General features: G+C 38.9%; 1 protein-coding gene across 2 annotated transcripts in view; it reads left to right on the top strand.

Annotated features, from left to right (window-relative positions):
* Positions 1-13,399, top strand: part of IREG3 (iron-regulated protein 3) — a 56,800-nt gene extending 43,401 nt beyond the window's left edge. Inside the window, exons 10-13 of one of the 2 annotated variants that reach the window (XM_087666397.1) lie at positions 12,315-12,458; positions 12,558-12,664; positions 12,750-12,824; positions 12,958-13,399. In XM_087666397.1, coding sequence (XP_087522523.1) covers positions 12,315-12,458; positions 12,558-12,664; positions 12,750-12,824; positions 12,958-13,305 — 674 coding nt within the window. In that variant the 3' untranslated portion in view covers positions 13,306-13,399. Of the gene's footprint in view, positions 1-12,314; positions 12,459-12,557; positions 12,665-12,749; positions 12,864-12,957 lie in introns of both variants that reach the window. The other variant, XM_087666396.1, reaches the window with a different exon arrangement.
* The last annotated feature ends 2,322 nt before the right edge of the window (positions 13,400-15,721 follow it).

Genomic DNA, 15,721 nt, shown 5'->3' with positions numbered 1-15,721 from the left:
GAAATACCTGTAATAAAAACAAAAATAATGGTAAGTAAATGCGAATAACACAATAATTCACCTAAGCAAGAACTATGTCAATTAAATAAAGGCATTCAAAGTAGTAAAAAAGATTTACTTGAATGTGAGATCAGATTGGTGGACCCTGCACTCAATCGTCTCATCAAAATGTGTTCTTTAGATTTGCCAAGACTCACCTAATAGAGTTGACTCATCTATTCCTCGGATGAACACTTGTATTGATAAGTAATCTTTATTTTATTCAGAACATCACATGAACCAAACAAATGTGTAAACAATGAGAATGGAATAAACCAACTAAGATGCACATCTTTGGAGCCTTTGGTGGGTTTCATAGTACTATTGATGTCAGATCTTATCTTGGACTTACATGCTCCTGACAACTCCAAGCTACCAATCAACCATTCACCACTAGATAGTGGCAGCAATGGGACATGCTGCAATCTCTGGCCTTCTACTGGATACAATGAATTATAAAAAAAGATAGTTGCAAGTTGACTTGCAGAGTTATTATCATAGATCAAAGAACCTATGTCTTCATGCCAAACATATATCTTGCCGCTTGAATATTCCACATTTTGCCATTCATGCAAAGTTGATGGATATAGAGCTGACAGTAAAACAAGAGTGAATTAGAACATTGCAAATATTTTTAAAAACAACTATGATGCAAAAGAATAAACAATGATAAAATTTAAAAACTTATTGTTTTGTTTATAATTTGCAATGTAGTTCTTGTCGTATACAGAGATTTGTTTATGCATATAAACATGTTGGATTAACACTTTTGTTACTGTACTTGTTCCATTAAACACTTTTCTGAACTCTAAAATTTTACCTTTTCAATGTTTGCTAGGGTTTGGAACATTCTTATGTCTGATCTTGAAACTCCCTTGAGTACTTGGGTGCATCAAAATTCAATCCAACTTATAGTACTTATCACTTATCCAATTACCGCCACTATCTTTTCTATTGAAAACCTCCACTGCAAGTATGTTACTGATGTTTTTCCTTTGTGAAGATATCTATGATAATCAAATAGAAAAGTTACCTATCAACATATGTATAATTTATAAATATTCTCTCCAAATGAAATGAAATTTAAATGGAGCAATTTTAAAAAAACATTGTACCTGTAATTCTTTCACAAAGAAGCCCAGAGATGTTAAACAAAAAGTTGACTTATAACAAAACCATTATTTCTTCACTTACAAATTCCTAGAGTACAAAATCAAAAGAAATATCAAGTCAAAGCATACATATAACTTACATAGGCTCTGTCCAAATGAGTTGAAACTTAACCATAGAGCAACAGAAAAAAGTGGCAATATATCTGTGGCTCTCTTTGCAAAGAAGCCCAAAGATGTTGAAGAAGTTGAGTTTTTGAAAAATCATTGTTCTCCATCCTCGAAGACTCTCGGAGTAAAAAAACGAATGAAAACTCAGTATGCATATAGCTTGCATACATTTTGTCCAAACGAGATAAAATACTATGGAGCATAAAAAAACAAGACAACATACCTGTAACTTTGTTTACAAAGAAACCATAAGATGTTGAAGAAGAAGTTGAGTGTTCAAAAAATCATTGTTCTTGACTATAAGAGACTCTTACAGTACCAAAACAAAAGAAATTACATGTCAGAGAATGCACATAACTTGCACAGGTTTTGTCCAAACGAGATAAAACTTTACCACAGAACATCCGTGGAAGATAACAATATACGTGTAAAGTTTTGTGAGGAAAATCTTAGGGCTTTGGTAAAACAAGCTCTGCTTTGGTAGAACAAGCTCTGCTCTCATAAATCTTAGGGCTTTGGTAGAACAAGCTCTGCTCTGTTTGTGTAGAGGAATTGAAATTTCATAGGGTTACAGATATGGCAAGCAACAATGAGGTGGTAAGATTTTGTCAGGAAAGAAGCGGGGAAAGAGATATGATAAATTTGAGTTTCGCCTAAGAAAGAGGGGGAAACTAAAAAGGGGAGAAATAAAAAGTCAAACATAAAAAAATAAGAAAATGAAAATTCGAGTCATAAACTTCCAAGAAGTGTCAGCATTGTATTCCCTACATTTCTCCTTATTTTATTGTTGAGGGAAGATTTGGGCCAAGATATGGGTAGAAGATTCATGTTACATGAATCTGGAATCCCAGCTCTCTCATTGGTTAGGCCTATATCCCTTTATTCACTTCTTAAGGGGCAAAGAAGAGAGTCCATATTTCTCCTAATGATGACCTTTCGGATGTACTTCTATGGTAAGTACAGGAGCCCCTTAACATCTTGTAGATGAAACCACTCAAGGACCTTTTGGATGTACTCCTTCTATGGTAAGTAGAGGAGACCCTTAGAGCGATTGTGTGTAATGCACATCCTAAGAGTATGTGAGGCCTGTCCCACATCTTTCATCTGAAAGCTCTTCTTGAGCTGATCTTTTAAGGCATCTAGCTCATCATGAGTGCTTCTAGCAACAACATATCATCCATGTAGAGGATTAAAATCATAAGGCTGCCATCACGAGCTTTCTTCGTGTATAAATACGGATCCATATCATTGTGGAAATATCCTTGTGAATCCATAAAGGCATTAAACTTGTGATACCATTTTCTAGGTATTTGCTTAAGGCCATAAAGGTTCTTACTCAATCTGCACACTAGGTGGTCCTTGCCAGGTTTTGCAAAGCCCTTAGGCTGCTCTATGTAAAAAATCTAATCATGCAAGTTCCCATGAAAAAAAGCTGTCTTGACATCTATCTAATAAAGACCCAAGTCAAGCTAAGCAACCATAGCCAGTACCACACGTAGGGTAGTCATTCTCACAACAGGAGAAAAGACTTCATCAAAGTCCACATCATGTGCTTGCTTGAAGCCCTTAGTAACCAATCTGGCCTTGTATGCTGGCTTGGGTTATCCAGGGATACTTTTCAACTTGTATATCCACTTGTATGGCAAAGCAAGCTTGCCACTAGGCAAAGAAAGCAAATCCCACGTATGATTTTTCTGCGGTGAGTCACACTCTGACTGCATGGTCCTCTCCCAAGAGTGGCTATCACCTCTGCGCATGGTCTCATCATAAGTAAAAGCCTCACCAGTATCTGCCACCATAACATAACCCAGAAGTAAGAGGCTCACCAACATCTGTCACCATAACATAATCCATAGAGGGCTCAAGCTGCGCAAGTTGTCGCCTATCTCTAGTAGACTACCTCAAAGCTGGCCGTGGGGCTTGTACATCTTGTGGAGTATCAGGGACCTGGGCCATTGGGGCATCAGCTGCTATGATAGGTTGTCTAGCTAGTTGTAAAGTAGTAGGAGGCTCCTCTTGAAATATCACCCTATGTACCTCAACAATATGCTCAGTCTACTTATACATTTTCTCCTCATGGAAAACAATATCATGGCTGCAGATAACCTTCTGAGCTTGCAGATCCTATAGACGGTAGCCCATCTCACTTCCATTTCCATAACCAAGAAAGATGCATTTTCTAGACTTAGGATCCAACTTATTGTGCTTGACCTCGGATACATGGCAGAAAGCTTCACAATCAAAGACACATAAATGAGCATATAAGGGAGGTTTTCTAGACCATACCTTCTTTGCAACCTGATAGTCAAGAGCAGTGTATGGGGACCGATGTATCAAGTGTATGGCAGTAGTAATTGTCTTAGCTCGAAAATGCTATGGTAAGCTTGCCGAGCTAAGTATACTACAAACTCACTCCTAAATACCAGACTTTTTATGTGTATTGTGTGTCTGTCTGCTATATAAATAATGATCACAAGACTCAAAACATTTATAGCCAAGGGGTGGAAGATACTGCAAACAGATAAGCCTTTTTATTCCTTTCAAGGTCATATTCTCAAGGCAATGATGTCACAGAGAGACATGTGAAATTGCATCCGCTGTCAAAATATGGTCAAGTGTCCCATATACAAGTAAGAGGTAGAGAGTAATGGACTTAGTACCACGTGCAATGACAAGATGTCTACAGGTAATCTTTCATGAGGAATCACCAAAAGAAATTACTTAACCTGCATCATCCAAAGTACCGGTAGCGATAAGGCTCTTTGTGAGAGCTAGTACGTGACGTACATCATGAAGAGTAAATGAAACCCACCTTCCTTCTTGGATAGGATGATAAATAACCTGATTAAGCACTATTTACAGCAATAAACAAATTCACAATATTGAAATGCACACTTAATCATATAATCTTGGACATTGGACACCTTGTTGGCCCCAAAACTGGTGCCCCTTTTGGTATTGATTTAACTTAATTGAAATAGAAGTTGATGTACAATGGGATTCTCCCAATCCCTTTCAGTATTCCAACTCCCCTTGTTGTCCAAAATGACTAGCAAGTCTTCAATCTGATTTGCCCCTTGATTCAAGCAATCAATTGGCGTTCACTTGCTTTGATGGAGATGGAAAATGCCCCAAATTCAATTATTTGTTGGTCCCTCCACTTGAATAGGCTAAAAACAGCTTCAGTCCTATTGAATCCAAGTCTTGGAGCTTCTAATTTTTGGCATGCTTCCCGAGGTTGTTGCTAAACCCTAATTTCTGCTACAGATTACGGTTTATAGCAGAGAAATCTGAAATTTCTCAGCCTTTGGTGGTCTCAATGCAGTAAGCTTCAAAGCAAGGTTGTAGAAAGGCTGGGAGATGAGAGAGAATGCTGAGGAGAGAGAAAACTCAAACTTTGCGAAGAACTGAAGAAAATTTGTCATTTACTGCTGCTTCCTTGTCTCAATAGCTTTTAGATGCAAAGAACTGAAGAAAATGAGTCATTTATTGCTGCTACCTTGTCTCAACAGCTTGTAGATGCAGTCACTTGTTGTTGATTGGTCTTCTCCTACCCATGGTTTTCTCAGAAGGTCCTCTAATGGCTGCTAATCAGATCAATAGCATTTCCTTCCTCTCTCTTGCAGGCTAAATACACTTAAGTGCCTCTCTTCAGTCTCTAAAGACGTTTTTCAATCTTACATGGGCAATTTTGACAAGTGGCAGTCTTCTCAAATGGTTTTTCCAACATTATCCATAATTAAATATTAATTTTCAGTCTTTAAATACTGAAAATTAACCTAATAATTATTTTAGTGCCCTGAAAAATAATCTAACTGGCCAATAATTAAATTGGTTGGGCAACTTTCATTCCAGAGTGTCACTGTGCCATCTTTGACCATCAGATTGGTGTTAGGTACCATTAAACGCCACTTCTCTAGTGTCACCAAACTGATACTCGTGAATGACCTAGGCCAACAATTGGCACTAGATACCACTAAGTACTTGTGCGGTATAACTTATAGCAACTTTTGCCTTTGACATCCCGTGATTTCCTCAGGTTGCGGGCTCGTAAATTTACTCCAACCCTAGTTACACCTCACATGTGCAACATTTACTTATCCATGCGATTAAACATTAATCCACATGTTAATTGAGGTTTCAAAAATACATGTCCTCATGAGAGAGAGAGAGAGAGAGAGAGAGAGAGAGAGAGAGAGAGAGAGAGAGATGTGGGAACTCCAATAGTCACAATGTATGATTGGCCTTTTCTTTATTCAAATATCACGGAAAGAATAAAGAATGAAGTGATAGTGATGGGTGTCCGCCACTTGTAGTGTACAAGTGTGCGGGTATGTAGGTACTGTCAGTGTAACTAATACACGAGTGGTTAGGCATAGACGCTTTTACCCCCAACACTTTCCACTTGAGATTAGAAGGATTGCATATTTGGTTTTCTCATTGACTCTTAGATTGCCTAGGGACATTTCATGTGTTGTTGACATTACGGTATAATGCTGAAAAACTTTTTTATTAATGTGAATAGGAGCAGGTCTTTCTAATGAATATGTTACTGGGCTAGATTGTTTTAAACTATGTGAAAAAGTGGACTGAATAAGGTGAAAACTATGCATCTAATATCTATTCATGATGCTGGAAGTTTCTTGCCCATATTATGTGACCTTCTCTACTGTGGCTTATACTCACAATAGATGGTGCTTTTTTTTGACACTCTTATTAGAAGGACAGAGTAGTGAAATGGACAGAGGAAATAAAGCATTTGAAGATCTCAGTAAAGTGATTAGCTCTAGATGTTGTTGAAGTATTTCAGATGTAAGGCTGTTCTATTTTATGGAGTTGCTATGGCCTTAGCAAGATATCACAATCGGCAAACTAAGCTTGGAAAATCTATGAGAAGGTCATGGTATTTATGATTCATTCTGTCTCAAATCTAGGGATTGTTATCTGCTTGGACAGTCGATGAGTAGAATGGCACAAGATATCTTTACTTACCATTTGGACGATTAAACATGAAGAGAAGAGAGGAGAGAAATAGATTGAGGTCTTAAGCTGACAACTCCTAGCTGCCTTCTCAGCCTGTAGACTATTGGTAGGCATTCTTGTAGTGCTGGTTGTCCTCACCCATTTTCTTTTCTTGGCACCTCCCTTGTTGCACATGACCTGCGATATTCTTTTTTGGTCATTCCCTCTCCTCTCATTTAAGTGTTCCTTGTATAGGGAGTTTCTCACTGGTCGTGATTATGGCCATTGCATGTACAATTGGCAACCTCTCTGCTAAGTCTGCAGTCGTATGTGATCCCTACAGGTTATTGAACAGTGGATTCAGTTATATATTGCCACTAAAGGAAGTTCTCAGAGATTCTTTTTGTATTAGGTAGTTGGCCATGCCTCCTCACTTGTAGAGTTGCAAGATTGACTTTAAGCATCTCTTCTCCTGAGGCATCTCAAGTAGGTTTTTCAGATGAGATCATGCATCAGCTAAAACATCTCATTTGGCTACCAAAGAACAATCCCTTGGTTTTTTTCCAGAGGGTGTGCATTAGTTTAAAAGTGTCCAGTTGGTTCAAAAGGCCCAAAGGGCAATGGAAACCCCCTACTATAGGTACAATAAGAAAGGATAGATGTGTCACCAAGCCTGGTGTACCAGAGGATAGCATTCCCTTATCATAGCTTAGATGAGATCCTGCATCAGCTAAAACATCTCATTTGGGTATAAAAGAACTATCACTTGGTTTTTGTTCTAGGGGCTATGCATTAGTTTAAAGGGTCCATTTGGCCGAAAAGACCCAAAGGGCAACGGAAACACCCTAATAGAGGTACAGTGACAAAGGGTCGAGGCGTCATCAACCATGTACTAGAGGATAGCATCCCCTTTATGATATATTGTAAAAAATAGTAATAACATTTAATATTCTAATAACAAATTTTGTGGTGGGGAAAAAACTACATTGGTAGCTTTTGCAACCATTCAACCCCTCCACCTTTGTATGGAGAAGTTCTTCTAGATGTGCCAATGCTTTTATGCTACTCCAGGTTGGGTTATTCGTGACTAATCTTGCTTCAAAAAAAAAAAAGTTCTTACAAGAGCCCAACAAAACCAATCTTAGCGATATTGTCCTCCACTCTAAACGTAGTTTTACCTACAATGGCATCATAGGTAAGAGTCTACTTGATTACTTTCTCAAGGGTTAGTGGGGAATGCATTTGTATCTATAGAGTAGCTTTCTTATGATTGACAACATGCTTGAGTGAGTGTAAATCTACCTATCTTATATTGATCCCAATAAGACCATCCATGTGCTTGCTTATTTATAGAGGAAACCTCTTTGACAAAGTTGTGCTTGAAATCTCCCTAGTATGAGGTGTTGACACTATACTTTGTAGACTCATTGAATGTTTATGGGCATTGTTTCCAAGTGTCAAATTGGCTTCTATGAATGTAGCTTTGATGGACGGTTCGTAAGACTATGCAAGCCTTTCCACTTCTTAGAGAATGTATTTATTACATCTTGGTTCTCCTACCACTTTGATGGTGGAGGGCACATAATTTGGGAAGCCCTTTCGAGGCAAGGTACTTTAAGGTTTAGTTGTTCGACAATCTATTTTCATGGTTCCTTCATGAATATGCATCATGTATGCAAACTCATAGTATGCCAATTTAACCATGGGCCGATGTGATTGGAGATTTGCTACCAATCAGGGGAGTGAAATGCAAACAATGCCTTCGGAACTATAGAGAAAATTGCTGTGCTCAGTAGCTGCCATTTGAAGCTGTTGGTGCCATTAAAATTGCCATTAGAGCTACCGTTCAAAAGATACTCCTTTCAGTTGATTTTTTCTCTAATCATATGACATTTTCTCAGCAATTCTCAGCATATTCCAGCTCTTGGTGAGAGCAATTGAAGAAATTGCCACTGAAACCCTAATTTGCAGCAGCCATTAGGGTTTCCATAGACACCTTTGGATCTGTGCCCAATTATTGAAGACCCAGGTACTTGGTGTAGCAGCTGAAGGCATTGATTTGCAGCTGATATGAGGGGTAGCCAATTTTCAAATTATTGTGGCCCGCATGAAGCAATTGAAGATCCAGATTGAGCCCAGATTGTTGTACAATCAAGGGGCAAATTGTGCCCAAGCAGTGCTGATCATTTATGACAGCCATTTGTATTGAGGATTGCAAGAGATCAGCCTATATATGTGTACTTCAACCTTATAGCAATACAAGATAAAGAAATATCGCAAGGGGCAACAATTGTTGGGGCCAAGTAGGTGTCGGTTGTCCAAGATTAAGTGGTAAAGTGTGTGTTTTCAGATTGTGTACTTCATGCTTGCTGTAATTTGATTTAAATCAGGTTATCACCACCTTTGCCAAGAAGGAAGGCTGGCTACACATTTCTTTGAGCTATGCTTGCAAAGTCACCACAAGTGACAAAGTCCACATCCAACTTGAACAAGAAGATGCTTCAAAATGACACCCATGTGCATGCTCAGGTCTAGAGAAGTCAGATGTACATCCTCCATGAATTGGGATTTACTTGTGTGGAGCCTTAATCTGAGGTGTGTTGTGAGAAGCCATGATGATGAGAAAGGAGTAGTGGTATTGAAGATGAGAGTAATGAGAAAGCTAAAGTATAGATGAGAGAGGGGGAGAGTTGTTAATTAACTTCGAACTATGAGCAAGAGAGAATATGTAAGAAGAAACTACAATATCAGAGCTGCTGTAGAATTGGAACAGAAGTGAACAGCAGCAGGATTCTATTGTTGAAATTCAACAAGGTGTCTAGGATTTAAAATATATATAAACCCCATTCTTTTAAGCTTTAAAATCTTTATTAGGCATGAGTCGGGTTATTGTCCATGTAGAGAAATTCATGGCTTACATGTGAACCATTGAAATGGCTAAGGAAAAGCCTGCCATGTGGAGAGAGACTTAGCCAACAGCTCTACTGGCCATGTCACCTTCCTGCAGGACAATATCTGCACCAGTGTTATCACTAGTCTTTGACGACTATCACCATTGCCTTGCAACTGGTGCCATGTAGCTTGTCTTCAGCTATACAACCATATGACTCAACTTTGGCTGTTCACCCAGCTAGAAACATGTGGTCCATAGTCCACTTCCTTCCGGCTGACTGCCCTAGTCCAGCTGCCCGAAGATCCCCTCTCTGTGCGTGCGTGTGTGCATGCATATTTTTTCAACCTCTGTCTCTCTTTGTCTTCAATTTCCACAACACACACTTTGTCCCACAACTTCCTTAACAAATTCTCTGGGGTCTCACTACTACACAGGGTTAAATAAGGTTAATCCTCACATTAAGATTAATGTTACATTTAAATACATAATAAGCCTCTAGCTTTCAATTCACACTCATGTGTCAAAGCCTCGTGGCTAATGACAATGGTTTGTCATGGCCTTAGAGTGGCAGCTCCTTAGGCCCTAGCTGATGACACCGGCAAAAAATTTATGGAAAAGCATTACCCCATGCCTATCCCAAGCATGAATACTGCACTACAAACATACCTTGTTGTGCCCACCACATGCAACATGTGCTGACTATGTACGTCCCTCTCGCTATCCCATACCACCCTATAAGTCCAAGAGGGGTGATCACACAAGGAATGGGCACAATAGGGCCTTAAGTCCCTATAAACAGGACTCGGCTCCCCTAACCCTAAAGTGTCCCTAGTGCATCCATACTAGGTCATTTAAATGACCACTATGACCAATATAACTAGCACCTATCTCAATGTCTCAGGATGTAATAGGCTCTAGACTCAGGGGCGAGCTTGTTTGGTTCTATGGCTATGAGGTGAGTCTATGTTCATCCCCTTATGGTTTCTATGTCATGGGTATGGCTTTTGTTATGTCTTGTGTGTAGGTTGGACCCTAGGAGAATGTTTCAGTAGCCAACACAGTTTCCAAAAGAATGTGTTGCAAACAATTACTTGAGATAGATTGGACCTGGAGCATCACAGTTTTGCCTGGTGAAAGACAAAGCTTGGACAGCCTTGTCTATGAACAATGATGCTAGAATCAGCCTCAGTTAGGAAAAATGAAGCACAAAACAGCTTTACCTGGAAAAAAATGAAGTTGCAGCTGCCTCTACTGACAACAAAAAGCACTGGCAAGATCCCATTAGGGATGGCAATTGCAGCAGATGACCTCAAAACCGCCAATCAGCTGTGCTGTGGCTTGTATCAGCATATGTGGGGCGTTTCTTTCTCCAAATAGGATTTGCATGTGGGTGTTGTAAAAGCAAGTTGACTAGAAGCACAAGGGTGAAGCAATTGTCAGAATTGCAAATGGTAATTGGAAAAATGTGGCACACAGGCTAATGCAGAAAAAGATGATGATGCTGAATGATGTATTCAGGTGCACAGCTTTAAAAAGATTGTGACAATCACATGAATGCAGAAAATTCCTATTTTTCAGATAATTGTGCAATCATGCATGACTGTCACATGAATGTGCTTGGGTCTGCAACAATGTTTGCGAGTCTATTTCTATTCGGTTTGAGATGTAGATATGAAAAATGCCGTAGAAGTTGTGGACATTATGGGGTTCGCTTGATATAGTTTTTCTATTACTTGAGTGATAGGGTGGATTTGGCATCATTATGGAGTTTGATTGATATAGGTATGCAATTAACTTGAGCGATATATCTGCAATAACATAATACAGTAATCAGGATGCCTAAGCTGCAAGACACGATACTGCATCTCTGACAAGTCTATGTTTCGAAAGAGGCATAGATTGCCATGTCCAAAATTACACTGATGTGCCAATATTAGATGCACAGTGGAACTTATACACAAAGATTTTGTGGTCTTATATCTATCTCTGAGAGGTGCAAAGAATTGTGTAATAGTCATAGATGATTTATATCATTTACTTGGGTCTATGTCATTATATATGAAACGAGCCTGCAAACAGTTTTGAAAATGCCAGAACATAAGAGGAGAAAGAAGCTAAAAGTGCTTCATATAGAGTGCAGTCATGAGTATATGTCATAAGCAATGAATGCTTACTTCCAAGAAAGAGGAACAAACATCAATAATGGGCACAATTGACTTAAGATCGATTCCCTTCCACTATGGGTTATCAGTTCAAATCCCCCTGTGACCTGAATTTCTATATAGATGCAATATGTACCGTAGTGGAATAATATACAGGTTTTGGCTGAGATAGCATAATACTATTTCTGGGCCTGCATATGTCAAATCAATGCCCTACCAAAGCACTCGAGGAAAGGACATTGGGTGTATGGTAGGGCAGCTAGGGAGAATATTTTCTAGATTGTTACAAAACAATACTTCGAAGGGTATGTGATAAAATTGGGGAAGTGGGTGGTACTTCTAGGCTTGGTACTCTAGTAGGAAGCTACCATCTTGTAATGTTGCACCTCCGAGACTCAACCTTTACTGGCCCCTCTGCCTTTAAAAATCTGAGTAGCCAACAACAATGCCATGAAGTGTTTAGTGAGTTTGGAGCTTGACTGCTTGGAACTCCTTGTGTTGTGACTGATAATATATTATTGTTCCATATTTACTGCACCGGGTGTATGCATAGGGGTCGATCAAATGCTTAATTAGACATTTTAGTGGAGACTTTTGGTTCTAATCCATCACATTTTGCGAGCTTGCTTTTGGTGCATATATATGGATATCTGTGCATAATATTGAACATTCAGTGCACACTGTCACAAACCATGCTTATAACTTAGCCTGGTACAGTAAAATCAATCTCCATAAACCTTGGTTCCAAAAAGCTTCAGAGATCCTACACCCTAGGATAATCCATCCCTTTGAGACTTTTAGCTGATATTCATACATATAGGTTTTGTAGGTTGATGGTTCATATTATGCCACTATTCCCTTGTCTTAAAAAGACATTTGTTGATAGGTTCCCTTCCAAGAGGTGGCAGCATCCTTGTGTTTATTATTCAAACCTAGAATTAGAGCTGCATGATAGTTAACATGTTGAATTTGATGCAGATGGCCATTGGCATATGTTCAAGTTTGGATGGGTGCAGTATTTAGCGCAACCGGCTCTACCTGCCAGTTTGGCTGCAGTTTTTCTTTATTTCAATGTTGGTTTAGCCCCTGGAAGTCTCATGACTTCTTTTCTCACCCAGAAAGGTAAAAATATTTGTATATTTATAGATATTACATCTGCCCCACATCAAATTTTTCCAAGTGTCTTGTTACTTTCTCACAAATGACTCTTTCTTTGAACAGGCTTAAATCCCTCTATCATTGGAGCTTTTAGTGGAATGGGTGCATTTATGGGCTTTGGTGCTACTTTTTTATCAGCTGCTTTGGTCCGTAGAGTTGGAGTTCTAAAGGTATATATATATATATATATTCCTATGCTGGCTTTTTCCCTCTTATAGTTCCAAGAAGTTCAGCAAAAATTGTTGTTGCATGCAGGCTGGTGCTGCTGGCTTAGTGTTTCAAGCAGGCCTACTAGCAGTGGCTGTAATGGTTTATTGGAGCAATTCCTTGGTTCATCCCGACTCTCTCACATTTTTTCTAGCTTTAATCGTGAGTGATATGAAAAGCAGTTTGACTAAGGCCACATTGTTTTCTTTCTTTTTGTTTGGATATAAGGTTCATAATTGAATCACTAATGTTGCAGATTTTTTCACGACTGGGTCATTTTACATATGATATCATAGGAGGCCAGATTCTGCAAACAGCAGTGCATCCTTCACAAGCTAATACAATAGGAACAACTGAAATCTCCTTGGCTAGTTTGGCAGAGTTGTTGATGCTTGGGGTTGCCATAGTAGCCAATGATGTATCTCATTTTGGACGTTTAGCAGCACTCTCACTAGCTGCAGTAATAGCAGCAACGACCTTGTACTTCCGCTGGATGGCAAGCCTTCCGAAGGAATTGAGAAACCCTTCTTTTGATAATTTCTCAGGAGTTGAAGATTCGTCTTGGGAAGTAGATTCACAAGGGGAGTATCTTTATACTTTGTAATATATAATTTTTTTGCTTGGGAAGCTGTTCCCCACTCATTAGGGGCTTCAGCTTTTCATTAACACATCAATTCATTATATAATCACTTAGTACACTTTGGTCGATTCTTAGTCCTTACTGGTTATAACCTTGCTTCCATAATGGTTGTGCTGCTACCAAAGTTACAATACAAGTTTCAGCAGCCTTGCTGTTGAACTATTGTGTTTATACAAGCACACATGTATGCAGGTCGTCTACTCCAATTGCAACTCAGCTTATCCAATTGGATCACAGGATGCTGCCCAATTCTTTGAGAAAGACAAGCTTCACCCATATATAGGTAGGGTGCGAAATCTTCTGATGGCCGATGTTACAACTATCCACTTGGAACCGGACTCAAAATGATAGCACTCCAGTCACCAGCAGTTGTGGTTTATCAAATACAGCACCTCTAAAATTTATCAAAGGTGCCACGGTCCATCCATTTTGCACTTTCAAATCAATTTTTGCCCTTTCCCTTCTTGTGTGCTATCTTCTTTAATTTTTGTTCCTTCCTTAGCTTTTTCAGTTCCCAAATTTATTGCGCCTGTCCGCAAGGGACCCAGTTTGGGCACCAGCTGTATTTTATGGTGCTTGCATGGATGTACATGTGTGTGCACATACATGGTTTTTTGTAATATAGGCACATGAATATGTGTGTGCACACTATTACTAACTTTTGCAAGTAGGGTGGTGGGCTCTTTGTGGTGGTGCTTTCAATCTCTCACCTTGGAGTTTGGGAACTGTAAATTGTAAACCAAAGCAGGGCTTAAAATACACAATCATAAGCCAAAGTCAGCCTTCATCTCACATTCATAGTCAAATAGTATGAGAGGCACTATACATGGTTAGAGGAAGATCATGGTAACGAAGGTGTTTGTCTGTAGAGTGCAATAACTGTTTTCTCCACCAAAGCAATGGATTTACAAGTATTTATTATTGGGACTTAGTGTTGCTCCCATTGGTGCCTCATCTTGAGGTAGCACTGTGCCAATGTCCTGGGATTATTGATTGGGAGTTGGGACTAGTTTATATCCCTTGAAATGCTGGGAATGCCTTTGGGAAGATGGATACGACTGCTGGCTGCAGGGCTGTCATCAGCTCTCACTCCAAGTCCCACTATATGAGATTTTCTATCTCAATCATGTCAACTTATGTTGAACCATGCCAAAGACAATTGTAATGATGCTCGCACTTGTACATAGACCTATTTATACCCACATGAATTACTAGGTTTTTCCCCTTGGATCTTGAGATGATGGTTGCCACTTTTAAAGCTAGTGCATGACCAAAGCCTTTCTTCTCGGATCATGAGATGATGGTTGCTACTTTTGTGACCACTAGTCCATGACAATTGTAGCCTAAGTATGTTGGTTTGGATTGTGAGCACGAGTCCAAGACAATTGTAGCCTAAGTACATTGGTCTAAATTCTAACGATAACAATGATAGTATTTTGAGAGTATTGAAGTGGTTTAATAGTTGTTATGAACTTAGTTTTGGCATAGAAGTGTTGTTTGGTTTATGTTTGTGTGGCGTCAATGAGTAAGACTTTATCATCTCAATAAAGGCTAGCTCTTTTGATCTCTTATACACGACACATTATGGGATCGGTCTTAGGTTGGTATGAATTGATGGATACGGGTTGTAACAATCTTAGCATGTGTAACTTGAACAGGAAATTGGTGCAAGTTGACATAAAATCATGAAGATAGACTCTTAATGTAATACAAGAATGCAAGCTTGTTATGTTATAGCACTTACAATTGTCATTGCCCATCTCAGGTTCAACATGTGTCTCCATACGTATGCTTAGGTTCCATCTACTTGGTGAGTGTTGTTTCACATATCATACCAAAAAAGGTGGGTGGCACAGTACACTCTTAAGCATGGCCTTAATGATATATTTTAGGTTTTGGACTTAACCTTCAATATCATCGAAACTCATCTTAAAAATAGTATTTTTTTCTCTCACTATTTTCAAATTTGGATACTTTTAATTGGCTTTTAGCTCCATTGCTTAATATTTTGTCATTAGGTATAGCGAGATCTTTTGCTACTTTGCTTCGTTTTTATAATAATCTAAATCTTTAGTGTTTTTGAAAAGGGATCAATGAAAGTTGATACACCGTACAAATACAAATATTCAAGATCTATACTCTAGTCCATTACACTTACCACAAAGTATGATGCTATATACTTTCGTTATGGGAGTTTTAAGGTCTCAAAAATGCCTTTCAAGAGTGTAGAGAGAGTATGCTCTAGGCCAATGGGAGTGAACCTAGGAAAAAATCATTCTATGAAAAGATATGGATACAATATTATTACGAATTTTTTTAAATGAATATATTCACATTGAGGATAAATGATCTTCATCACTTGACATGAATTACATATCTA

Source organism: Lygodium microphyllum, chromosome 25 (genome assembly GCF_053477565.2).
Source record: "Lygodium microphyllum isolate KBCC chromosome 25, Lygodium_microphyllum_v1.1.10, whole genome shotgun sequence".
Taxonomy (NCBI): domain Eukaryota; kingdom Viridiplantae; phylum Streptophyta; class Polypodiopsida; order Schizaeales; family Lygodiaceae; genus Lygodium; species Lygodium microphyllum.
Note: the sequence above shows the minus strand (reverse complement) of the source record. Positions and strands in the feature narration are given on the sequence as shown.